This window comes from Anas platyrhynchos, chromosome 4 (genome assembly GCF_047663525.1).
Source record: "Anas platyrhynchos isolate ZD024472 breed Pekin duck chromosome 4, IASCAAS_PekinDuck_T2T, whole genome shotgun sequence".
NCBI classification, from domain to species: domain Eukaryota; kingdom Metazoa; phylum Chordata; class Aves; order Anseriformes; family Anatidae; genus Anas; species Anas platyrhynchos.
In genome coordinates, this window is record NC_092590.1 from 77,477,116 (window position 1) to 77,503,970 (window position 26,855).

The window sequence follows — 26,855 nt, forward strand, 5'->3', positions numbered from 1 at the left end:
GTGATAGATATTGTGTTTTTTTTTTTTCCTTCCATTAATTCAAATATCCTGTACTGAGCTTCACAGGTATTAAATGATAACAGACTTTTTTGATTTTTATTTTTAAAGGGAAAAGCATTAACACCTTGGCGAATATCCCGGAGAGAAAGATGATGGTTAGATATTAAAATCATTTTTTTAAACTTTAAAACTACTTCATTATTATGGCAAAAAAAAATGTTTTTGCTTTTGAGGCTTTTCAGCTCATGTTCTTTCGAAATTTGGCTTTTACAGTCACACTCACCACATGGCGTCATCGCTAAAACTTATTGACAGGCTCCTGAGACAAACTTTAATACGTTTACAACTTGTTCTGCTGTTTCGGGGACGAAATGCAACACATAAGAATTGAATTTCTTAGGACAAGCCCTGTTGCTCTGGTGGGCCCTGTGAGCAGGGCATGCCCTGTGCTGCTGCTGCAGCTTCTGCGTTTTTGCATATTGCAACAGGAGAAGATGGTTTCAAGAAAAAAAAAATATTTTACGGTATTGCCAGATCTCAGTAATCAGATTTTTCTAAGTATTACTGCAATTGCTTCGTTTCCTAAAAAATAGTCTGCTTTTGGGAGTCATCTTGTTGCACAAGAATGTTAGCTTTTCCTTTACGACAAGAAATTTGAGATGCTTCCTTATCCCTCCCCTGCTTTTCTTTTTGGCATTGATTTGTTTTTCATCTTTTGTAACTTCTATTTTGGGGTTGTTTATTGTTGTTTTTGCTCTTGTGAGCGTGGCTGACAAGCACGGAGCGTTTTGTAATCAGGTGTGGTTTTGCGCACTTGCCCCCAGTTGACTCCCAGTACTCAACACTAAAGAGAAAAAGAATGATTTTGCACTGCATGTCAGTAGATGGGAAAGCCAATATAACACCAATGTTTTGGTGTCACCTTTATCCTTTTGCTTCTGTGATCTGGATTCTGCATTTCCCCCCTCTCCTTTAACAGCTCCATCTTTTCGACTGGTTTCTGTCGAGGCAGCCGCAGAGCTCCGTGTGCTTTTTATCTCTGCTGTGCTGGCAGGTTGTGTCTCAAGAGAAAAGGATGAACACGCGCTTCTTGCGATGCTTGCATAGCAAATGATGGAAAAGTAATAGAGGAGATGTCATTTTTTTTAACTAATTCCCATTGCTACATGGTGCAGTGGGAAGAGAGCAAGGCACGATGCAGGCGATAGTGAAGTTGGGTGTCCTAGCGGTTGTTTTGACTGCCGCTGGCTCTACAAGTCCAGTGCACAAAATAGGAGTATTTCAGGGCAAAACGGGCTTGCCTTTCAACTTCTCAGAAGCAGGGTCATTGGGCAATTTAGCTGAGTAGGAGTATTTGTTTGCTTTGGAGTAGTGGTGATTGTGAAATGGTTGGAAAGCTTTTAAAACGAGAGAGGGATGGTGCATTGTGCAATAGGCTAATCTTGGCCGAGTCGGAGAGATTCTGGATTGTCGTTTAGAGGAAGTTGTCTGTGATCCATTATCATTCGGAGTCTGCCTAGAGGACTTTCTGTGGCAGATAATGCCAATATTCTGTGCGCTGGTTTCTTTAAAATGATGCTGTGCGCACTGATTTATGCACAGTTTTTGAAGTTTGACCTTTGTGTTTGAGTACCTGATGGTTATTGTTGTGTTCTGTGCTTTCTGTATTGTTGTGTTCATTGCTTTCTCTGAACAAAATTACTTTAATCTAGCACTTAAATTTCATTAGGACTTTTAAAACTTGTACAGGTGGGATATCATCCCCTTAGGGTGTTTACACAGGAGTCGCACAAGTCATTGTGTTTGTTAGGAATTTTTCTCTACTACTCAATAGCTTCTATAAAACTTCCTGTGACGCTAAAATTGCTTTTCTTATCCAAGCCTGGCCACGTCTGTGTCTCGGTAAATGTCACTGGCACCCAGGGAAGGTCCCTCACGTTGTTTGTCCTCAGGAAAGCAGAAAAATACGGTAAGGAAGAGGGAGAGCTAATTCTGCAGAGGTACCTGCCTTCTGCCCAAGCAAATCCCAAAACAGAGATTTCTAAGAGAAAACCAACACCACTCCTGTGTTGGTCATTTTATTAGGGACAGTTATTTGGGGGGATTTTGTCTCTTTTCATCACTGCTGTCTGTTCTGTCCTTTGGCTTGTGTTTGCTGCCGTTTTTCTCCCTGCTGCAGGCCGTCCAGCCGAATTGCCTGGTAATATCAGTGATACGTGCTGCAAGAATAAGACCAAAGAAGAATAAAACAGAACAAAGGAATTTTCTCCTTTGGTCCCCGAGCTGTAGTTTGCCTTCCCCTGACTTACACTCAGATGTCTGTTTTCCTGCGGTGGAGGCGTACTGTCCGACGGTTTGCATTACAAAGGAAAGCTATATATGAACCAAACAGCAAAGAGAAGTTTATTAGGCTTTTTGTTCTTTGATGTTTCGGGAGATGGTCTTTGGGGAGAGATGATCTTCAGATCAGAAGTCTCAAATTTCAGAACAAAACAGGCACCTCTTACGCACGGAGAAAAAAAAAAATTCAGTGTGTTTTGCCTTTTAATCCCGTATCCGTGGGATCTGAAAGGGAAAAAATAATTGGCTTTCGCACATGGAAATATTTATTGAGCTACATATCTGCAAGTGTGCTGGAGCTGGTTAGCCAAAACATGAGTTGAGGTTCCTGTGTTTTTATGGCATGTTGGTGATTTGAAGCATGCCTTCGTGTCAGCAGCCTCCGAGTCGTGCACGAAGGGCCGTTGGACAACTTGTACATTTACCCTCTCATAGGTAATGTTCATCTGTTGTTCGTGGTGCAAGCACCCCCTGTTTATAATAAAAGCTGATAAAGATCACGGGGTGTCTGTTATTCTCTCTCTATCATTGTATCGTATCATGGGGACAGAAAAATTGTGGCCACAAATAGTGCTTTACGGGTGATGTGCATGGGTTGCTGCCCACAGCTCTGAGCATCTTCCATAGGCATAGAGATGCGTTTACCCCATCCTAGGAAGCTCTCTGTTCTGAACATGGCCAAAAAGAGGATAAAGGAGAGCTTTTAATGAGAAAAATTCTGCTTTTCCCTGCTGCCGTGTGTGCTGCCTGCCTGCAGCCTGGCCTGACGGGCTGTGCCCAGCCTTTTGGGCTCTGCTTTTAAGGCGTCAGCTTGGCCTTTTGTTTGAAAAAGGACTCGGGCTGCTGGGGAAGAGGGTTCTGTGTCAGAAAAATAAGAGCTGGCTATTAATAGGTGGTAGTCAATGCGCTTTGCTTAGATAAAGGCTTAAAGGCATTCAATAGACTTCAGGTTCGTGGCTGTTCTCATGGCTTTTGTCTGAGGGAGGAACTGGCTTTGTTTTGTTGTTGTCAGGCTTCTGTCAAAAGCAGGGTAAACATTCCCTTTCAGATACTGACCGTCTTGTGCAATAGGCAAATAGCTTGTAGTTCATTTTTTTTCAAGAGACGTTCATTCCCCTTTTCAGTTTATTCAAGTATTTTGGCAAACCGTTGTATCAATCTGTGCTGTGCCTCGAGTAGAATAACAGAATCTTCTAGGCTGGAAAGGAGCTTCAAGATCCCACCAGGCCAACCATCAGCCTGATCTTTGGAGTCCCATCACTGATCCACATCCCTCAGTACCATGTCCAGACATCTCTTGAATGCCTCCAGGGGTGGGGACCCCACCGCTTCCCTGGGCAGCTCTTAATCATTTTCTCCGTGAAGGAATTCTTCCCTCTATCCCATCTAAACCTTCCTGGTAAAATTTGATTTTCGTAGTGGAAGAGCCCAAGGGGTGCTGGTGGGCGATCAGGCAGCAGATGTAAAGCGAGCATAGAAGTCCTCTCTCCCCCATTGCAGAGCTGAATTGTTGACCTCCCTGCTGCAGATGTTCCAGGTGAAAAGGGTATAAATGGTTGAGAAAGCAATTCCAAGCACAGATGAATGGTTTATTTAAATGTGCTGGCGTGGGTGCATTCTCCGGGTCAGAAAGCCCCTGAGCTGTGGCTTTCTGGAAGCTGGATAACTACGTGGCTAGGATGCTCCATACTTGCTTCATTTGTTACAGTCTTTCCCAAGCATTTTCATCCTTCCTCATGGTCAGAGGAAGATACTGGGTTAGACAGACCTGTAATTTTGCCTGCTACAGCAGCTTTTATGCTTTTGTGACACGTTAATTTCTGTCTTGAAGCATGTCACCTTGTTTCGGGAACGGGACCTGTTTAAATCGTGGGAGAATAATACAAAGGGAATTGTTTTTTTGTAAGAATAGGAAAACTGATTCCAGACAGCTTTAGGGTTGCTCAGGCTAAGAGCATTTAAGGTACATTTACCTTTTAGAAGAGCCAAGCTGGTTACTTCAAGGTTTTCTATTTGCATACGTTTCTTCAATCATTCCTTCTTTTGGACCAAAATCGCGCACACCAAGGGCAGCGATAATGCTGTTTTCAGTGTCCCAAGGTTTGTCAGGACTCCTTAGCCAGTAACATGGCCACTTTTTTGCAGATCATGTGTAGGGGGGCTTCATAAACTGGTCCCTGTGGGATGTGGTTTTATCTTTCCGACAGGGTCTTGTGAGCTCTTAGGCCTGCGAGCTTGTGGCAGTTTTGAGTGTGAATACTCACAATGGTGAGACATTTTTCTTCTGAATATTTGAGAAGTTCTGCTGAAGAAAACCAGTCTGATAACGCTGCTCTGCAAAAATGAGGATTAATGTACGCAAATTCATTATACTTCAAATAAATGCAAATAAATACCTTCACTTTCAATTATTTTATGTGCATACTGTCTTTACTATTGTTGCCTTGCTCCCTTTTATTTAATTTCCAATTATTTTTTTTCCTTTTTCAGCGGTCTTATTGTTCCTGAGAAAGATAGCAATGAAACAGTACCCGAAGTTGTAGCTACTTCTGGATACGCTCTTCTGCATTTCTTCAGTGATGCTGCCTATAATTTGACTGGCTTTAACATCACGTATAAGTAAGTAGTACCACTCCAGAGTGATTTTGGAGATTACATAAACGGCGCAGGTTGAGTAAAAGGTTTCCTCCTTCCTCAGTCTTGTCCTGAAATAAGCAATTGCCATTGAAGTGTGTAATTATGAGTAGATACTTGAATTTAGATTGTCTACTGGACTCTTTAGAGTGGCTAATGATGATAATGTGCTCAACATTAACTTCAGTTGTCAATTGTAAGCATGAGCAAATGCTTGCTCAAAAAGACATCACATTATTTATTTGATGTTATCAGATTTATGTGATCTTACTGAGTCAGAACTGACAGATTGTGTGCCTTTGTGCATTCTGCAGAGATACTTCTGCACAAAAAAGCTTTTGCATAATTGTACGTGTTTCATTTGGGACACTGGACTGTATCTGTTGAGGATCCTCAAGCAGTTTTCTTTGGGATGCTCCTATTTATTCAGTTCTTGGATTGAATTGCTTAGTCTGGCTTCTTATTCTGGAGTAGTGGTGGTGTGGTTTTTTGTTTCGTATTTGAAGTATTACAGGTGAGTGTTTTCTGTTCACAGACATATATTTTGTCCACGTATTTTTATAATTAATTTTAGTGTAAATTGACTGCTTTTAAAAAGCTTAAGTTATTGAGTAAATGATCTCAGTGAGGAAATACTGGTAAAGATAAAAATTCTTGATTCTGGTGGGAATTGTGGGCTTTGAATTTTAAGCTCATACAGATACAAATTAGTTATGTGCTGTAGTAGGAGATTTTAATTGGGTGAAACTGTAGGATGTTTCACCCCTGTCTTCAGGAAAATCAGCTGCAAAGTCCTTGATCACAATTGACTTCTTGCAAAATTTAAAGGTTTCCTTAAAATGATGTGCTTAGTTTAGAAAGCAGTCTTGGTGCTTTTCTCCTTTTTAATCCCTTAAATTACACAGTTGATTGTTTGAAAAACGTGGGGCATCCAGAAGATGAGGAACTTCTGCAAAGTGGCTTGAAACACAGCAGCTGAAGCAGTGGCATTTTGAAAGGCTGGTTGATATCATAAACCATGACACCATCTACAGCCAGCTGTCAGTATTGCACTATTGTGACACAGTCGAGAAATTCAAGAATAAGCTGCCCTTAAAAGTTCCTCTGTTACTTTTTAATGTCGCTTTAACTCAGCTCTTTCCTTTAACTCATCTCTTTTTTGATCATTTCAAACAATCTTCAAGTACAGTTCTGTGTGTTTCTTTTTCTTCTGCTTGTTCTGGTCAATAGGTTTTCTCCTCATTTTTTTGAGGAGAGGAGATAAAAAGATGTCTTTATTTTTTTTTCCCCAGTTTATCAGTCTTTATATAGTTACTACTGGAGATAGCTACTTGAGAAATACCTGTGAAATTGTGGTCTTGGAGCCAGTGACTCCACCTGTCGCATGACAGTGGGAATATTGGCTCGTAATCTCAGCCTTTGAATTACGCTGGTTAATAGACTGGAGGAAAAAAAAAGAGTGGAAAAGAATAAGGTCTCAGAATTTAGATCTTCAGCAAGGATGCATCTAGTCTTGTCTCATGTTGCAAATGTTATTAAATCAGAAATGATTCAAAAGAAACCTGTCCTTGGCTTGGGATTCATCTCAAGTGTTTTTTTGGCGAGCAGATCCTGGAATAACATGCAATTGTGAGTAGTTAAAGTGTAAATTGCACAGACATCACAAAAGCCTTGTGTGCTGATTACATTTTTCATTTAATATTGGGGATTTTGAGACAATTCATTCGCATTATAAATGGCTAAAAATTTTATTGATAATTTTTCTGAGTTGTTGTGTGTTTAACTGATGAAGTGAGGGTGCTCTGTAGATGACAGGTACAGAACTAATGCATGCAGGTCCATCACGTCAGGTTCTAGATGAGCTGTTCGTGTTGGTTGGTATACTAAGAAACAGCTGAACTGCTGTATTAACTTCTCTTCAGCATCACTCTTGTGTTCCTTAATAAGAGATGCAGCTTAGGAGCCTGTTTCATTACTGACGAACCTTCTTTCTCTGATGTTTGCAGTTTCAATATGTGTCCCAATAATTGCTCCGGCCGAGGAGAGTGCAAGCTGAATAACAGCAGCAACGCTCTTGAATGTGAATGTGCCAAGTACTGGAAAGGAGAAGCCTGTGATATTCCCTACTGCGCAGACGATTGTGGGGCACCTGAGAGAGGGTACTGTGACTTCAATGATACTAAGACGTGTTTGTGCTCCGCAGGCTGGCAAGGTAAGTCTCTTGATTAATAAGGAGAAGTTCTTGTTAAAAGGATGCCTTTTCTGTAGGTGGTTCTTCAAAGCATTTGAGACCATTTTGACTGACAAGTATTAGTACTTAAACTAAGAACAGAGTTAAACGTCCATCCAGCTTTTTATATCAACAGATATCATCCAGTTTTCATATCGTCATTGGGAACAAATTTTTATTAAAGCAACTGTGCTACTGTACAAAGCAGCACCAACCTGTTGCGTGCCAGCATCAGATAAAAACTAAAACAAAAAAACAACAACACACAACCTTCAAACCCTGCTCCTTTGTACCTAAAGCTAAGTTGAGCGTGATATGATGGCAGTAGTTAACCTGTTCAAATGCATACAGTGCTTTATTCTCAGGTCCAGGTGTGCTTGTCAGCCACATCAGTCTTAGCAGCAGTTTGGACCAAACATACGTATTTTCTTTGCAAAGATAGAGTGATGCAGTAGAAATAGTCTCCTGTGAAATACCACCAGTGACAGCATGGACAACAACTTCTGCCACTGCTTAGCTATGCTGCAAAAACATCCAGTGCAGAAAGAATCTAGGCTGGCAAAACGAGTGTCTTAGAGATGAGGCAGCAGTGCTGAGGTTAACACGCCTGCTTCTCAGACAAAAGCAGCCGCAGGTAACGTACTTCAGGGTAATATACTTGTAATCAGCTGGAAGGCCACATCCCCTTGTGTGGTGCAGAGTCTCGTGATACTTTTCTGGAGTCTGGTTGTGCATAAATCCACAGGAAAGGTGGATTTATATTTGCTGGATTCCTACCCTGCTGTTCTTTCTCCTCATCTTTCACTTAAGTATTAGGTTAGTGTGTAGACAAAACAAAGAGCCAAACAATGAAAACCAACAACAACTAAAAACCCCAAAACAGACCACAACAGAATGAGGTGCAAGCTGCTCTCCTCCTCTTTCCTGTTCTCAAGTTTTTTACATCTAGAAATGTTAGCTTAGGGATATGGTTTAGTGGGGACTGTTAGTGTTAGGTCAGAGGTTGGACTCGATGATCTTGAGGTCTCTTCCAACCTAGAAATTCTGTGATTCTGTGATTCTAACCTTAGAAACTGGGAGTTTTTCAAGGCCATGTTCCAGACTGCTTCCCTGAACTGAAGATTATTGCTGGTACTCAACAAGACCAAGCAGGTGGTGCCTCTTGAAGTAAAGATCGCAGCTCTGCTACGCAGTGATTTGCTTCTATGATTACCTAAAGGCTGTCCTGATAAACCTTTTCCCTTCCCAAGGCCTGAGCCTCTTCAACGTGTCCTGTAGCAGCCCCGTGTGTATGGATGGGTGTCACTGAGAAGGGAGAGCTTCCATCCAGCTCTGTACTTTACTGAGGCCGTGCGGTTTGCTGCTTCTGCTCTGCTGCAGGAGCCACAACAGACAGCCCAGTTAGACTTTGTTCATCCTCAGGGAGCTGGAAGATCCAGGCTAGCTATTTTGTGGTGGGCCTGTGCTGCTTTTTTTGGTTGACGGGGATCTGAAACACGGACAAAGTCTTGTGGGTCTTCTGCCTTGCATGGCTTTTCTGGCTGCCCCTTTCCCGTAGCTCCTACTGCCACCTGATGGGCAGGAGCCCCAACCCATGGGGAGCTGTGAAGGAAAGCCTGGCAGCAAAGTTAGTTTAAGAGCAGAAATATACGGATAAAACATGAAACAAACAGTTTACAAAAGCAGCATTGGGAACAAAAAGAGAAAGATAGCAAGCAGCACTGTATGAGCTTTGTTTTTCTACAGAGTGCTGCTGAGCAGCTCTCCTGAAGCTTCTGCAGGTTGTCCTGGGGCTTCTGAGTGAGAGCCTGGGGCAGGAAGAATAATGCTGGAAGAAGCCTTTGTAGTGTAGAGTGGGAAAGGGTCTGCACAACACCTCTCTAATCAGAGGGGTAGAGAGCAGAGAGGTTTGTCTGCTTTGCTAGAACACAGATTCATCTGGTCTGGAACTGCTTTTTTTTTTTTTTTTTTTTGTCTGAAACCTTTTTTTAGCATTGAAGGATGTGGTTGTGGTTGGGAGGTCCATCCCTGATGACTATCGTGGGCAAGGAAATGGCGAGCAAAGCTTCCATCGACTACGTGGCCGTGCACAATCTTCATCACCTGTGGTGCAGGATACTGACTTCTAGTTGAAATGCAGACTTTTGCCAGAAGGTTTAACTTCTAAAACTGTTTTTCCCAGGTCCTGGCTGTTCAATTTCTGTTCCTGCAAACCAGTCGTTTTGGACCCGGGAGGAATATTCTCTTCCAAAACTTCCTAGAGCATCTCACAAAGCCGTAATCCATGACAATAAAATGTGGATTGTTGGAGGCTATGTCTTCAATCATTCTGACTCTCAGAAGGTTTTAGCGTGAGTATAAGCCTGGATAACATACTTTAAGAACAACACAGACCTGTGAATTATTTTTAGAAAATGCTACCTGACGTGCTGTGCTTTCCCCTGCGCTCCATTTCCAAGGGGAAACAGCAATAATAAAAAACTTTGACTCACGTTTGAGACATGGGAAAATACTGACAAGGGGTGCTAATTTTGGAAAAGAAAAATGTAAGGTTCCTAATATTCACTGAGTTTTTGGTTAACCTGCTTATGAAAGCATTCAACTCTTTACTATATATTTCTAGGCTAGCTTATAAATTATATCTAGCCTTGTATTCACGGAGGGTAGTTCTGCTTCTGTGTTATTAGCCCTTCATTATATTGTGTCTGTGTGTCTCCAGAGTGTTTGACACCTTGATGGAGTCATACTGATTACTGTGGATGTGGAATGGGATCCCAGCTGGGAGTGGCATTTTGGGATGATGACATTTATGGAACCTGTTTAGGAGATTTAGCATTTACTAAGTTATCAAGTAAAACTTGTGTATCCTCCTTGAAATCCCCCATAAAAACACTTCAGGCTTCCTCTGGAGCTTGACAAAATTTTGGCATACCTAGGCAAAAGTGAGTACAGGATTTTTTTTTCCAGGGTTACCTGCATACCTGACTTTCAGTGACCTGTGTGAAAGCTGTGCATTTAGTTAGTGGAAATTGAAGAGGAGCTACAAATGTACACATACTTGTAGAACAGTTGCTGATTACATCCACAATTTACTCTTTCAAAGTCATGCCTGATTTTTCAACAGATACCCCGTGCCTTCATTAAATGCTTTCTCAGAGCTGATTTTATCTCATACAGCTCTAAGCCTGGCAAACATAGTTCATTCTTTTATCTAAGAAGCCAGAGGCCATTTTCAGGGCAGAGGGTTTATCTAATTTCAAGTTTACAGAAAAAAAATATGTTTGAATGACAAAGACATAATTAAAAATATCTTTTAAACACGGGCAGTTTTTTTATCAAGTTATTGGAACTTACCTGAGCTTAGTGCAACCTTTTCCTACTGTTTTCAGTGCATCTTTTGGTGTAAATTGTCATAGCTTAAGAGCAAATGCATTAGCTCTTGGCTCTTCTTGAGGAAGAAAACTCAGGGTAAAGCAAATCAATGCGTGGATGTTGAGTAACAGAGCAGGCTTGACTGGATCTTTTTTTGGTCTGCATGCATGCTTTGTGTGCTCTGACATCTTGGTGGGACACTTGTTAAATAATTTCCAACGAATTCTGGAAAGAGCAAGCACTAAGTTTCTCAACTTGATAGCAACTTCTCTGAAAATCATTTCAATTTTTATTATACAGCTATGATCTTATTTCTGAAGAGTGGCTTCCCCTGAACAGCACTGTGAACTCAGTAGAGATGAGGTACGGTCATTCGCTGGCGATACATAAGGTGAGTTCAGTGCTGCACATTCATCACCTAGCTGTGTTTTTCCCTTTTCTCCCCTACTCTGCTAACCACACAGATCAGCACAGATCAATCGTGCTTTGGGGGAAGCTTTTCTTCTTCAAAGGCTTGTGCATGGATATCCTAGTCTGTGTACTTGTACTCCAGGGAACCCTTGAACTGGTATCATAGGATTTCTGTAGTGCATTTGCTTGCATGTTCCTCCTTTCCCTCTTTTCTCAGAATTTTTTAAGGCTGATTGAGGTCAGTGAGTTAATTATTTCCTTCTCACCGCCTGTGCTCATAAGACATGCCTGATGACTGGAGTTTGCTGGAGTTCCTCTGGTTCCCCAGTTGCTTTTTGTGTAGCCCATGTAATTATTATGAATGAGCTCCCATGGGTCCAGTTGAGAATTAGGGATTTTTGGAGCTGATCTACTTATGCAACAGACCTATGAATCTGTTCTTCCAGCATCTGAAAGAAGAGGATTTGACTTTTCTTAAATCATTTCTCACCTGCCTGCGTTGCTGTGAGTGCAGACCACGTGAGAGCAGAACGGCAAAGTCTTTGGCTTCCTGGTCTGTTTGAGAAGGAAGCGAGCTAATTATTTACTGATCTTTGGTCTTGGACTGTTAATTAGCTCATCACAGTGGAAGCTTATATTAAGCATAACTAAAAACACTTGAAAAACTCCACACAGCCCAGTTAACAAATAGATCACTCGACAAAACTCATAAAGATGGAAATCCCTAGCTGCAAGGGATCAATACACATTCTGTGAGTAACTTCACAAGTTGGGCACTTGTTAGTAGGTTCATAGTCAGTGACAGGTGGGGGTTCTCATCAATTTCTCAAGAAAAGCCAACTCTATTAGAGAATTTCCCTTTCCAAGGTTACCGTCTTGTCAGCAAGAAGGCAGGGCTTCACTACACACATCAGGCATCCTGGAATGACTCAAAAATCCATGGGAGAAACACACGAATAAAACTAGATGGAGTTTTGGAGCTTAGCTCTTAATTAGGCAGGATTTTATTAATCATCCTGTATCCTCTCACCCTTCTTTCCAAAAGGTCCTATTTTTTTGTCAATACATTTATTTGGGAGACAAAGCTTTCAGTGTGCAGACACAAGATTTTCCATCTTAACTGCCTTTCTTGCCAGCTATCTTTTGCATTTTGCATTTGCAAGCCATGGGATGGGTTCAGCTTGCATTATTAAAACACTCAACATCAGGTGCCTACCTTTGGGTGCCTTTGGGGAGCCTCTGAGCTCCATTTATAGTGAAAACAGATGTACTCAGTACAGGCAGTGAAATCTGGAGAGCAAGTCAGCTCACCCAAAGGCATGCCTTCCCTGCTTTCAAACAGGGGAATTATTCTCCAGGCTTCACTGTTTTTACAGGGGATGCTTAGACCCTGGTAGCATACAGACACCTCAATTTCAGTGTCTGTCATCTGAAGGTCAATCCTGCCCCCTCCATTCCCTCATCTCAGGTGAATTCTGTGTGCTGAAGGCATTCTGGTAGCATGGACTTGGGTACAAAGCCTGGCAGTCATGGCTGCTTTCGTATCAAATGTGACCAGTGAAGGAGATGGGAGCTGTCCTTCCTTGAGTAAGGAGACAAACCTAGGCTGGAGGAAGTTAAAATATGGTAACCTCGTTATTTACCTATTAGCTGTTTCCTAAATGCCACGCCTCATTTTAAACCCAACTTCTTTTAGGATGATATATACATGTATGGTGGAAAAATAGATGCCACAGGCAACGTGACCAGCCAGCTGTGGGTGTTCAACATTCCCAGGCAGACGTGGACTCAAGCAACACCGAAAGCCAAGGAGCAGTATGCTGTTGTTGGCCACTCGGCACACATCATCACCTTGAAAGATGACAGCGTGGTCATGCTCGTCATCTTTGGGCACTGCCCTCTCTATGGGTATATCAGCAACGTCCAGGAATACAATCTTGGTGAGTGGCGCCCTACCTACCTTTTGGGTCCATTTTAACATTTGAAAATCATTTCAGTGGTCCATACTCACACAGCAAAACTAAGGTGCCTGTGTTCTTCTCCATTTATTTATTTTTAAGAGAGGTTCGGTCTAAATTCCAGCATTTGTGTAGGTCAAATAATGAGCAACCAGCCACGTGCCTCCAGCTTTATACAGATTATTAGATCCCAAAAGCAAAAAAGCTGTAACTGAGAGACAAAGCAGGATAACTGTGGGACATTTGAATTTGTTTTCCTCTCTTTCTTGCAAAGCAAACATTTTCAAAATTATTTTTGTATCCTATGACTGCAAGAATGGTTGTAGCAATTGAAAGCAAGTATCCACTTAACCAGATATATCTATCTCCCATAGCAGTCATTATCGAATGCTTAGGGGAACAGGGAAAAACTTTCTGGACTCCCATTTACTTCATATCTCTGGAAATAGTCCAAACTGATTTTAGGATCTTGAGATTTCTAGTTTTAGCAGTGGAGAAATGTAGGAAGCTCTCCAGATGAAATTGAGCTGCTCCCTAAAGCAGCTGTACTGAAATGTCTCTGGAGGCATATCCCTTGCTCCACTGCACCCCTAGAGAACATAGTTAAGCAGAGGAAGTTTACAATGTGCGTGTGTTCATTTTTGTCAGAAGTAGTGGCTGTATAACCACTTTTGACCTGTTCCTTTTCCTTTTTTGTTTTGGATTTGGCCTGGAGTTTGGAACCCTGTTTAGGGTTCCTAAATTCTGCACTAGCTACAGTGATTTGGTGCAAAATTTGGTGTTTTTTGTTTCAGTTGCCATCATATTAAGTCTGCAGTGCTTCAAATATTATTTTTGAATGACAGAATAGGACCGTTAATCATATATTATTTTTTAACTGTAGTGTTCTTCACAGTCATATGTAACTTGGCTTCAGTGCTTAAATATGTAAAATAAAAGCGCTCTTGGGTACTACTCCAAAGCAAGCCACAATGCTGTCATTTTCATTTTCATGTTGCCGAAATGCAGTGTATTATTTCTGTCATTTTTATCTTTCGTTTACTTAGCTTGTCTGCAAAATTTAATAAACCACTGCAAAAGAGATGTTTCTGGCCTAATTAAAAATACCTGACAATAATTCTTGACAACAAACTTGCTACCTGAAGGAGAATACTTCTGGATGTCAAGTGATAGACAGTGTCTAGAGCTGAGTCAAGGGAAACCCAATTTGTTTCACCATCAGATGTCTTGATAAGTTACTAATGGAGATAAATTAACCGTGGTTTGTCTCTCCTGCTTTTCATTTCTCAGCCACGAATACGTGGAGCATCTTACAGACAAGTGGAGCTTTGGTGCAAGGAGGGTATGGTCACAGTAGTGTTTATGATCCGAAGACAGAATCCATTTATATCCACGGAGGTTACAAGGCATTCAGTGCCAACAAATACAGGCTAGCAGATGACTTGTACAAATATGAAGTTCATACCCGTATGTGGTAAGTACTTCTTGTTCCTCTATACCATCCCTTGCCTTTGTTATGTGGTGGGCAAGAGGCTGGGCTACCTGATAAGGGTGCAGTAGTACAGAGTTACTTGCATTCAGGATAGATAGCGTGCTCCTTTATGTGTTATTTTTATGTCTTTTATGACTCGAGAATCACATAATCACACATAATCAAGGCTGCAAACGAGCCAAGAAATCCGTTTTAATCTATTGTTGTATTAAAGCTGAAAAGAGAAATATTTGATGGGATTTTCTTGCCAGCAGTACAGATTCTGCATACGAGCACAGTTACTGCAGTCAAGTCAGTGGTAATTCATTCTGCAGTTAAGACCACAAAAGAATTTCAATTATAACCCCATTTTCTTCTGACTGTGTGACTGTTTGAAACATTTGTTTCTTAAGTTGAAATCTTCTGTGAGTGGTTTTTGCCCAGAGGTGAGTTTCATTAGAGAGCTATAGCAAAACTTCACAACTTTAAGCTATGGACGTGAAATACGTTTTCCTCAATTTTGTGTTTTTTACTGAAGCGTTTTTAAAGGCTCCGTTCAGATAGGAGGCTGGTCTTTTGAATGAACATGTGTAATTTTGACTCACCATATTGTTTTTTTTTCCTTAGAGTTTAAAATAGCTTGTATGTCTGCAACAACAGTTGGTGAGCTTTTACTGATGAGTAAAGCGACTAGTGACAAGTTTCTAAAAATCTTCCTTGCTGCTCAGTAGTACACGTGGTAACAGCCTCACTTCCTTTCTTGGTTCATTTGATCCTCTCGTTCAGCCTGGCAAACCTGGCTGAACAGTCAGTAAATGTCACAAGTGTGACAATTTTCTTCCAAAGGGTTCCAGCACCAAATTCCTTTCATGGCATTCAGCTTGTCAGCCTCCAGAGGACAGGCAGAGCAGGCGAGCAGTCACCTTGCAGCAGGACACCTGCTGCCTGGTCATCTTTATTATAGGTTTTTTGGTGTTACTGACTCCTTCTTTGGTTCCAAGGATTTAGTGGTAAGGAAGGGCAAAAAAGCAGCCTCCTAATCCTTATTTTGGCAAGTTTGTTTCTCCCCATTTCCCTCCAGTGTTTTGACTGCCGGTTTTACAGTCTGACACTTGTGGCCCTGCTCAGAAAGCCCTGCGTGCTGCAACACCTCAGCTCATGCCCTAGGAATGGGTCCCTGACCCCGTTTCCTGGCTATTTTGCTGTGAAAGTCTCAGCTTTGGTACCTGCTGCCTTCGGGATGCTTCTGGACTGCAGAAGTGTCACCAGCACAGCCTGCAAGTCGTGACACCGCTGTCTGCAGCACAGACGTGGTCACATCAGGGTTTTCTTGCAGTCACATCCTCTCAGAACAGCAGGGAAACTCTACGAAGGGTGACCGCTTGTGGTCAGTGCTGTTAATCACGCTGATTAAAGGTGAGGTCAGTGGCTAATAAGATTAATGCCAGCTGTGGTTTAATCACGGGTGAGGCATCGAGTTCTCCAGGTGTTAAGCTGCAGGGCTCCGCTGTTGGCAGCTGCATGGATTTCCTTGAAATAGTTTCGTTAGTTTTGAACAAGAGATGATACCCAATTTAGAAGAATGATTTAGGTTCCTATAAATTTAATACTGCCTGGGCTGGAGTTTCCCCAGACAGTGTCCATATCAGCAGGTTTAATTGACTGAGCCCTGTTAGTGTGAAAACTTGATAATCCCTAGGGAAAGAATTGATGATTAGGATCCATAGCTTTGGCGAGATGCCTTCATAGATGTATTTCTCCTATAAATTAGAAAGCAGATTGGGATGTGAGAGCGAAATTACAGGAGGAATTGAACAGTCTGGTGAGAAAGTTGTTAAGTATCTCATTAGGAAAACTAATTAAATAGGACCTCCACGTTCCTTCACCACGTGCCCAAATCATTCCTCAGCTAGGATTTAGGGATTGATTTGCCTTTGCCAGGTCCTGATCAGTTTCCTTAATACATATATTTTTGTTTCTGAAGGACAATTCTTAAAGACAGCAGATTCTTTCGCTATTTGCACACTGCTGTGATAATGAGTGGAACCATGCTGGTGTTTGGAGGAAACACGCACAACGACACTTCCATGAGCCACGGCGCTAAGTGCTTTTCTTCCGATTTTATGGCATATGATATTGGTAAGTTCTTGCAAAAATAATAATAATAAAAAAAAATATCTTAGAGATTCACAAAGAGCTGTCTTCAAGAAGACTAATTTACATGCTGGGTATATCATACCAAATGCTACTAAGCATACTGCAGAAGAATGTGTAATCAGGAGAAGCACATTTAGCTTAGTACGTATTACCAAGCAAATGAGCTGCTGCAGTGATTTCGAGGCAAATAGAGCAGCAGTTTCGTGGTCAACGGTTTGTACACAACCTTGGGCGTTAAAAATTTTCTTGGATAGAATGCACATTGTTCTAACGTCTCAGCCAAAAAGCTGTAGTGAGATTCTGAATGGGTTTTAATCCGTGAGTTAGGAGAAATGCAGGCTGTTGGGATAGTGACAAGCACTGCTGAAGCTCAGCTTGTCCACTGCGTGCTCCTGTTTTAACTGAAGGCTGGCTCAGCTTTGCTGTGCTGTTTGTAATGTCAGTTAGTTTGTGTATGCTTTATAAGCATAAATGTCCCCATAAGTACTGTTTAATCATAAAGCTGAACAGGCGGGTTTTATTTTGAAGGGTTAAGTTTAGGTGAGGTTGAAGAGCCAGAAGAGGGCAGCATTTATTTGAGAGAGAGAGAGAGAGACAGCCATTAAGAAAAGAAGAAATGAAATTATCTGAAAGAAGGTGCATGCACATCCAGATAATTCATGCTGGAGAAAAACACCATTCTGTGCTCATATCACATGCTACCTTCTGCTCTTACTCCTCGAAACGTGGGATCTCAGGATTGATTCCCTGAAATACTCACGTAAACTGGCTGCTGGGGTGGCACTCCTGCTTTGTGAAAGGAATGTGCCAGTGAGTGGATTACTTGGGCTAGCAGGGTCGGGCATCCTTGTGGCATTTTGCTGTCTGCTACAGGGATTGTTCCCCTGCTTGCTTTGATTTCACACCACATCCCTGTAGAATCTGCTGGGTGCTCCTGGATAGGTTTGTTTTGAATTTTTACTTGAAAAACATTTAAAATAGGGGTATTTTGACAGGCACAAGAGAGAGTATTTTTTTTAAGGTTGTATAGCAATAATAATGGATCTTTCTTAACACATTTTACTGTTGTCCCCGATTCATTGAACTGTTCATTAGATGTAATGAACAGAAATGACATTAATTTGAAAAAATGCATCAGTTGTGTTGTTCATTTTGTTTTGGTGTAGTTAAAAGGCAGTTCATTTTACAGGAAATAGGCTATGTAGTCTGCTACCCTAGTTCTTACCAAATAAAACCAAGAATTGGAGCTTGCATTGATCGCACTTTGCATGGCAGGGATGGGGGCCCTGTGGTGCTCCTGTGCCCTCTCATTCCTTAGGGAGAGTCTCAGGCTAGAAAGTGGAAAGAACAACTCTTCCAAAAAAAAAAAAAAATCACTTTTTTTATTCCCTTTATGGCCAGGCAGCTTTCCTTGCATGCTCTGCCTCGTCTCAGTGAATAACACGATGGGAACTGGACCAGGAGCACAGCCAGGAACACGTGAGGGTGCTGGTAGGGAGACCGAAGAAAATCAGAATCAAAATTCAGTCTAAAATCAAGGTCTCAAAGATAGGTCATCTCTTTAGCTGTCACTATTAAAACTTGTTTCTGTAGTGACTTCTTTTATTTACCTCGTCAATTTTTTTCACTTGCCCTCCCCAAACTTCTGAGCGGTCAGCCCATGTGCACTGGGTGTCGTGAGGACGTAGAGTTGTTTTTGTAGGATGCAGACAGACATTGCTGAGATGTGTGCTGAGATTCTCGGGGCTTTGCAGATCAGGTAGACCTGAAAATAACGCACTAAAGATTCTTATCCTTTTACCTTGTGCTTGACCAGGTTGGAGCTTATTCCATCCAGGCTATCCAGCTAGTGCCTGGTTTGAGAGGTTTGGGGATATCGGTCCAGCTGCCTGTACACACGAGCATTTCCCACTGCGTCTCAGGACAAGCTTTTGGATTGCCTTGACTCCCAGGCGGGGCGAGCACTTGGCTAGAGAAGGCTCACAGCATTTTTCCCATGTCCTGGGCACTGCAGTTAGCACCTCATGCTCCCCAAATGAGCCTCCCTGGCCTTTATAAAAGAGTTTCCTACCCTGGGGCAGTTCTGTCTCTGGGGAGACAAATCTCACACATGGGAAGTACCTAAAACAAGAACAGAAATCTCCCTGGCAGCCTGTCTCAAAATCCAGTTACTGTAGTTTAAGTAACCATTCTCTTGCATTTCTAAATAAGCTTTTAATTTTATTATTTTTTAATATAGTGCGAGATATTTGTATAGTCTATACTCATGTTATCGTCTCTCTTCCCCACAGGAGAGAAATTATTTTTTTTTTCTATTTATCCCTTCAAAAATTCAGTTGTGTTGCCAAGCGCAGAAAGAGGCTGGATGTTTTCAGATGTTTTCATACGTTTTCAGAGCATATGTGTTCCATTTGAGTAATATATTTAATAAAATCCTTTGCATTGACAGTTTTAGGCTTGGCTTAACTCATAAGTCAGGAAGGAGAGAATTCTTTGTAGTTTCAGACTCAGTCATTTTTTCCAGTACTTGATCTTCTGGTAAAGATGGGAAAGAAGCTTAGAAAGCAAAACATTCCAGGCCTTCTATTAATCTAGAAAAATATGTTTCTTGGCCTCGCATAATTCACAACTAGCTGGATAAAAAATTGCAAATTGCTGTCCAATTTTGCTGAAGTCTCCTGGTAAAAATTGGAACCATGCGTGCTTGTCTCACGAGTGATGCTGGGCTAGGTTAAATTCTTCAAAAATAGACTGAGTGACATTTAAAAATAAACTTCAAAATCACAATTTACCCAAGTATTAAACCCAAGCAGCGGGATCTTACGTCATTTATTTGTCATCACTCTTCAATAAAAGTTTCTACAGGTGCATAGTTTAGGGTCAGCTTTCTTACTGAACAATTCTTCAATTAAATTTCATAAAGAAAGAATAAAGTTGTTTTTCCCTGCTCTCTTGGTTTGTTTAGATACCGGTTGAGGTCTGTGGAGTTTATTTTTCAGAGGCACAGTCCATGCAACAACAGTATTATCTTGTATTAAAAATCTGCAAGTATTGCGGGGCTTTGTAGATCTTCACAGCAGATTGACTTTTCTGCCTTAATTGCATAAATTACAGACAGCTGCCTCGGGGATGTTAGCCCCCAAGGTGATCCCATTCACCTTGCAAAGTTGAAGTGGTAGGAATTGGACTGACTTTTCCTGCTTTTGTTCCTTTTATTGCTCAGTGGGTTATATGTTTCTTAGCTTGTTTTTTTTTTTTTTTTTCACGCTGCCTAAAGGAAGAAATTACCTGAGAAACCAAGTAAAAAATGAAGCAGAACTTATAAATGTTATGCTAATAGAAAAAGATGGAATAATCTCACATTATATTAAAAGAGAAAAACAACCAAAAATCCTTAAGCTATGATGACTGAAAAATATTTTTAAAAACATGGATAGCTACCCTCTAGGAGTATAATTGCAATGAAAAAAAAAAAAAAGATAAGTCTCTGTTCTCAGTGATACTGGTTTGGGGCAAAATTGCAAATAATTCACGTATAAACAGATAAAAACTGAACTTGTTATGCAGTGAAAAATTCCAGTAGTAAAGGAAAAAAACCAACTCAAGTCACCGCCATTTAATTACACGTGATTGCCAAGGAGCTAATAATCTCTTCTACATGAGGCTGTGAAGCTTTCCTTTTTTGAGAACTTTGATTTTTATGATCAGTCTAGATGATGGCACAGAGCCACTGCCTCTTTCCTTTCCCCTTTTGTCATACCGTGGCAGCTGGGGTGAAGACAAAGTCGTCAGTCTTGCAAAAGGAGATAACCCAGAGCAGTTTATGAAAGCACTGTTTTCACTTGAGAGATTTGTGTTTTGCTGGTGGGTAGAATCATCTCGCTGTAGATTAAAGCACTCTGGGATCTTTCAGGAAGAAAAGTGCTACCTAAGTTGAGTCATTAATGATGCCGGGGGTACTTTTCTCAAATAATCTTTCCTTAATCCTAGCTTGCAATAAGTGGTCTGTTCTCCCTCGCCCGGGTCTCCATCACGACGTGAACAGGTTCGGCCATTCTGCCCTGCTGTACAACAGGTAAGGATGCAACCAAGCTGCAGCGCATTGGCATTTTTGGCACCTCACTACACTTACACACCTGTGTATATTGCTGCACATACACGTACGTGTGTGTGTTGAGATCTATATGTACACTATATACAGAGTTTGTGTGTGTGTTTAGGAATGCTGAGACCAAAGGGTTGATTTTCCATTGCATATCTGAATTTTTCAGATCTTCACTCTTGTCCTGTCTTCAGTACATACCTGTACCTATCAGCCCTTTTTCTGCACTTTGACTGAACTGTCTCAACTCAACTAGATCTTCAAAAAATCTTTTGAAAAAAATCTCTGTTTTCCATATTTCTATTTCTTTCTGCCCATATTTAGCCCCACTGGCAACTTTTGCCTCTGAAATCCTACTTCCCCTTGTGGTTTCTAGACTTGGCTGCACTTTAGTTTACAGAGCATATCGTGTGGGGACCCAGGGGTTGGACTCGATGATCCTTGTAGGTTTCTTCCAAATTGGATATTCTGTGATTCTGTGGCCTTTACCTGCCAGTCACATGATATATGGAAATCAGGTGAAACCACAAGTGAGATTTTTAGTGTTAAGCATTATATCACTGTGACAATATCCATGCTCTCAGGTGAGTGGCTGCTGCTGTATTTGAGTCTGTGGAACTGAGTTTGGGGGGTCTTCAGGGACAGGTATTTCTTAGCAGTCTTTCATTCTAGTTCCTTCACCCTTTGAGGCTATTTCTTCTAAATCAGCAATATTATTTAAAGCACAGCGTAAGCTAGGTGGAAAACTTCTATCAACTTTAAAAGGAACACATACTTCTAGATGTCTCTGAAAAATCTTACTACCTGTTTCAGCGTACATGGAATACCAGTTGTCCATTTGCTCCCATGAAGAATGGTTAAACCTCTGCACTCTTTTCTGAAATGGGATGAAAATAGTGTTTAAAAATACTCATTATTCACCCCAAACTTTCCTTCAGTTGCATCAACTCTTCTACACTGTCTTGTTAAATAATATACATTTACAAACATTGATGCCCAGTTTTTTTGAGGTGGTACATTTTTGTGTAACTGATGAAATTTGATGTTATGCCTAAAGCGGTTGTGATGCTAGAGAAGGTTTAAAAACAAAAACAACAACAAAACCACCTTTTTTCTACCCTCAAAGCATTATTTTGTTTATTTTTTTTTTCTTTAGTTGACACAATGGCTCTCTGCTCGGTTGCTAACAGCCAGGAGAATAACTGTGGTTTTGTCGCAGCAGCGTAGCAAGATGTGACAACATTGAATTGTTTTGTCACGGTTCCTGAATGCTGCTTTAATGGTGTGATGCTGTCTCCCCCATGTTAGCCTCTTTTCCTTTCTACAGGAGGATCCTGCCCTACTGCAGTATTTTCTGTATCGTGTTAATCAGGTGTCACCCAGGTTTTTGCCCTAATCTTGGATGGGTTTGGCTCTGCCTCAAAAGCCACGTATTGAGATTCTCTGGCTTCTCTGTAACAGTGCAACTTGATTGACCTTTTCTTTAGTGCCTTCCTTAAGCAAGATCCATTCATTTGGATTTATGCACGCTGGAAAATAACAAAGCACCTTGCCCACACCCCGAATAAAACCGAGCCGCGGCAGCGCACGGCCTATAAAAACAGGCACAAATTTTTTATTTCTTCCCTCACATTTCCTCTAGCACCATGTATGTATTCGGAGGCTTCAACAGCCTCCTCCTGAGCGACATCCTGAAATACACCCCGGAGAGATGCGAAGCCTTCGACAACGAAACTGCCTGCTTGCGAGCGGGCCCTGGCATCCGCTGCGTTTGGGCTGCCACCATCCCGGGCTGCGTCCCCTGGGAAATGGCAACGGTACAGCAGCAGCAAAAGGTCTTTGAGGATTGTCCTTCCCGGCCAGGTATGCATCATCCTCTTTCCGTTTCCCTTTCCAAAAGCATGGAGGGATATTTCCCTTTCCAAATTCTGTCTCGCGGTAGTTGTGTGCTGTTACAGGTGGGGGGCTGTGGGTTTGCTTCTGTTCATGCCCTTGGGAGACTGACCTCTACCATGGGCATGTTGGCATCTCTCACTCCTTATCTTTTCATACCTACCTCTTAGAGGGAGACAGCAGGAGGAGGGTTTAAGGAAAGTTGCTTTATTTCGCCTTCTGCAGTCTTGCCTGGGTGAGGGCATACAGAAAGAACATTTGTTTTAAGGTCTGATTCCTGTGTTCTCCCATATGATAACTTTTTAACAACTTTTCAACAATTTTATCCCAATGCTTTCATTGCTCTGAATTGAATTATATGAACCTTGATTCCGTAATAGATTGTAGCCTTTAATTATTTAAAAGAAATTGATGTAAAGGGACATTGCTTTGATGGGCTCTCAATGTACAATAAATTCTCACAAAACACAGGCGATAAGCAATTGGAAAGATGAAGTGGAAAGTTCAAGCTTTGCATGAAAATGCTCCACGTAATTGAAGGCCAGGCTTTCAGCAAAATGGGCCTGCGGTGGGAGATATTCGTTGTCCTTGTGAAATGTCCTCTGGCATCGTTTGCATGTGCACGGACTGAACTCGCGTGCCCCGTCGTAGTTGAGGCGCTTCAATGTCTTGGTGCATTTTCTTGCTGTTGTCTTTTATTGATCCCCGGGCTCTAAAAATGATGGATGGTGCAAATGAAGGCGGTTTGCTGTCCGGTCAGTCGAACGAAAGTATCCGATTTGCTAATAAGTTGATAAGGGAAAATCTCCAGGCGCTACTGTTTGGTTGTGTCTTTTGCTGTATGTAATCAAGTTCTTAGAGCTCTGTCAGGAAATGCCTGTTTTTGGTCATGCAGGTTTTTTTCTTTAATAGTTGTAGACAATGAAAAATGTGATCAGATTACAGACTGCTATAGCTGTACAGCAAATACAAACAACTGTCAATGGTGCACTGACCAGTGTATCTCAATGCATAACAACTGCACAGAGGAACAGGTAAACTCTCTCTACTACTTTTGTAGTTTACGTGTAGCCTTTGAAATAGCAAATAGCCAGATGTTTTCATCCGTCAGTATTATGAATCCTGATGTTTCCTTATTTCCAGTGCATGTGTGGCTCTGAACAGCTAAGAGTTGTATTTTCAAATTGGTCCGAGGGTTTTTTGTGGGACTCGCTGCTCGTTAAGTGAGGAGTGTGACTAAGGGCAGGGGAAGAGGTGGGTTTCACCATCAGTGTGATGGAAGGTTCACTAAGGCACGTAGCCACTTGGGTTAGCTCTTAGAGCCCTCCCTAGAAAAAAAAACTTAACCCTTTAATAAAAGCTCTAGTGAGGAAGATGTCCCACACCAGCCTGGGGGGAATATCCTAAATGCATGCTATGGGCTGTCTAGTGTCACAGCTTTTGAACGTACAGCTTGTCCTCTAGCTCTGAAATGTCAAATTTAGGGTGCTAGTCTTTGAGAGTTACAGACCGATGCCATGCGGATGGGAAAAATCTTCACCTGTGCTGTTTCTTTTAGGTTCCTATTACTGCTTATGAGAATTGTCCTAAGGATAACCCTGCCTATTACTGCAGTAAAAGGACAAGTTGTAAAAGCTGTGCCATGGATCAGAACTGCCAGTGGGAACCTAGGAATCAGGAGTGCATCGCTTTACCAGGTAGGTGGTGCTTGGGTTTGTGTAAGAAACTCCAAATTCACCCAACTGTGTTTTTTTAAACAAATCTGTGATCTTTAAGGGCTAAACTGGAATAAATAATGTTGTTTAATCATACCAAATCTAGTATGAAACTCTATTTCAAGTAAATTTAGAAAGTGTGATGGAATATTTTTCAGCCCCAATTGTCTGAAGAGAAGCGTGATCATTTGTATAATTATTAGCCCGTATTTCATCTCTCTCTTTTCATTTGATGAAAGCAGTACTGCTGATATAATAGGCTTCTGTAAGGTATTGGGTTTAATAATGCATGCCATTTAATTTTAGAAACTAGGATTGTGCAAAACCAGAATGGCACATAGTGGACGCATTAGGCAAATAACACTTAAGTGCCCAAGGAAAATTCTCTAATTAGCAAGTTTCCAGTGGGAGCTCACGGGAGTTGATTATTAGTCCCCTCCACAGTAACTTCTTTTTTCCTGGGGACTGGGAAAGAAATGCGGCATCTTCAGTGATTGACACTGACAGTTAATAAAATGTAGAGAAGGGAGAAAAGCAACATGGACAGGACCTTTAAATGGGCATGGAGAGACTTTGCCTCCTAAATCTGTTGGGTCTGGACATGTCCAGGTCTGGTTTCTGCTAGTGTGGGAGAGTGACTAAATGAAGAGGCTTCAGAGGAGAGCCATGAGAGCAAGAAAAACATCTCCTAATGAGACAGGTGAAGAGCTTGGTGTGTTTAATTTCTCGTAGAGAAGAAGAAGGGGTAAAAAGCCCATCTGAAAAAAACACACTCGAGAGCTTTTCAATCTGTTAGATAAATCTAAAGCAAGACTTTGGAGCTAGACATCAGCTCTACAGAAATTCGCGTGGAAAATGTCCATTGTGCTTCTCATAAGTGTAGGTATGAGTGTGGGGGGAAAGTACCACAGAGCTTAAGGATTTTTTCTTTAGTGGGTAAGATTAAATGGGGATTGATGTTGGAAGTTTGGTGCTGAGGACAGAATTAGCACAACCACCCTCTTCTGCTGAAAGGTATCCTTACAACTGTGAGTGAACAAATGGCTTTAACCAACAGCAGGATTTGTTTTTCTTCTGAAATGATTTTACCGTTTGATGTTGAAGTAAGTGCTTTGACTACCTACTGCAGATAACCAAGTGCTAATGTCACACTTCAGCTCCCCTAAGGAGCTTTCTTCTCTGTAGGATTTGTACATAGATGGCTTTGAGCATGCCAACGAGTCGTGCTGGTTTTGAATGGGGCTGTAGGCTTTGGTGGAAGAGCTCTTTCACCACTTCTAATGTTGTGAAGGCCACTTGCACCTTGGTTTTACTTCCTTTTTTTTTTTTTTTTTTTTTCCCCAGAAAATATCTGTGGAACAAACTGGCATTTGGTTAGCAATTCCTGCTTGAAAATTACGAACGCGAAGGAGAACTACGATCACGCCAAGCTATCCTGCAGGTCCAATGGTGCCTCGCTGGCTTCTCTCACGACCCAGAAAAAGGTAGAATTTGTTCTAAAGGAGCTGCAGAAGATGCAGTCTTCGGTGAGTGCTTCTCTTTTATGTCCTCTGAGTAATTAAGCTCTGACTGTGGAAGAGACCTTGCTGTGGTATTGTATGCTCTGTGCGGAGCAGACATGCCTCTTAACTGAAAAGGACTGATTTTTCTTTTGAAATTCAACATACCCTATGGGTGTTTCTGAAGAGAAATTGTAGAGAATGTAAATGGGAAAGATAAATACAAACATACACGCTGCCTCAGAGGTAGCGCTTTCTGTAATGAAATCACGTGCGCATTTCTCTTGTGGGATACACGACTGCAACAGGAGTGTGAGCGGTTCTCCTGTGACATGTACACAACATTTTATAAATAAAGGTCCCTTTGGGGACACCAGAGGTGTTTAAAGTAAAGCATTTAAAGTTATTTATTCCGTTCAGGAAAGCACTGTTTAAAATGTCAGCTTCTTACTCTGCAGACCTGCTTGGCTTATTCGGAGTTATTTATGTTTGATTTAGTGGCAGGTGCTTTCCTGTCTGAGCGAGAAGTGAATTGGAATCTGTCCCTCCTCATGCAGCAGTAAAATAAATATTTTTTTTTTCCAGTCACTTGCGGAAGAGCAGAGGCATTCAGGGCAGGTTGTGTAGGTGGTGCTAAAGCCCTAGCAAAGAAGGATGCCGTGCGGCTTCGCTGAAAGCCTGCTTTGAGCTGCAAAGCTGCTATGGCTTGACAGCGTGTCACAGTGCCTCCTCTGGGGTCTCAGGGCTGGCAGTCAGGAAAAGTTGTATTTAGGGAAAAATGAGTCTGGAGGCAGTTAGGATTGGTACTTTTCCGAGAAGAACATGCTTAAGAATTGAAGAGAAATATTGCCCTTTCAAAACAAGAGCGTTTTCTGCCTTGAATCCCCTTGGTGATTTTAAAGTGGTGCTTTGACAATTACAGGGTTTTGGAGGGGCTTCATTTTAGCCAATAAAAGGTAAGGGACAACTCACTCAGGGTGGTTTGTTAAACCTTTTGTTAAAACAGAAAGCCAAATATCGCAAAAGTATGTGGCTCTTAACAGCTCCAGGAACAGTTAAGTGTAATGTAAATT

At 41.6% G+C, this 26,855-nt stretch overlaps 1 protein-coding gene across 2 annotated transcripts in view; it reads left to right on the plus strand.

The window, feature by feature from the left end:
* ATRN (attractin) overlaps positions 1 to 26,855 on the plus strand; it is a 145,251-nt gene that overhangs the window by 38,042 nt on the left and 80,354 nt on the right. For both annotated transcript variants that reach the window (XM_027455845.3, XM_072037910.1), the window contains exons 4-15: positions 4,831 to 4,959; positions 6,981 to 7,186; positions 9,387 to 9,555; positions 10,877 to 10,967; positions 12,684 to 12,927; positions 14,236 to 14,419; positions 16,401 to 16,555; positions 20,564 to 20,648; positions 22,318 to 22,538; positions 23,481 to 23,602; positions 24,127 to 24,265; positions 25,628 to 25,809. In XM_027455845.3, coding sequence (XP_027311646.3) covers positions 4,831 to 4,959; positions 6,981 to 7,186; positions 9,387 to 9,555; positions 10,877 to 10,967; positions 12,684 to 12,927; positions 14,236 to 14,419; positions 16,401 to 16,555; positions 20,564 to 20,648; positions 22,318 to 22,538; positions 23,481 to 23,602; positions 24,127 to 24,265; positions 25,628 to 25,809 — 1,927 coding nt within the window. The remainder of the gene's footprint in view (positions 1 to 4,830; positions 4,960 to 6,980; positions 7,187 to 9,386; positions 9,556 to 10,876; positions 10,968 to 12,683; positions 12,928 to 14,235; positions 14,420 to 16,400; positions 16,556 to 20,563; positions 20,649 to 22,317; positions 22,539 to 23,480; positions 23,603 to 24,126; positions 24,266 to 25,627; positions 25,810 to 26,855) is intronic.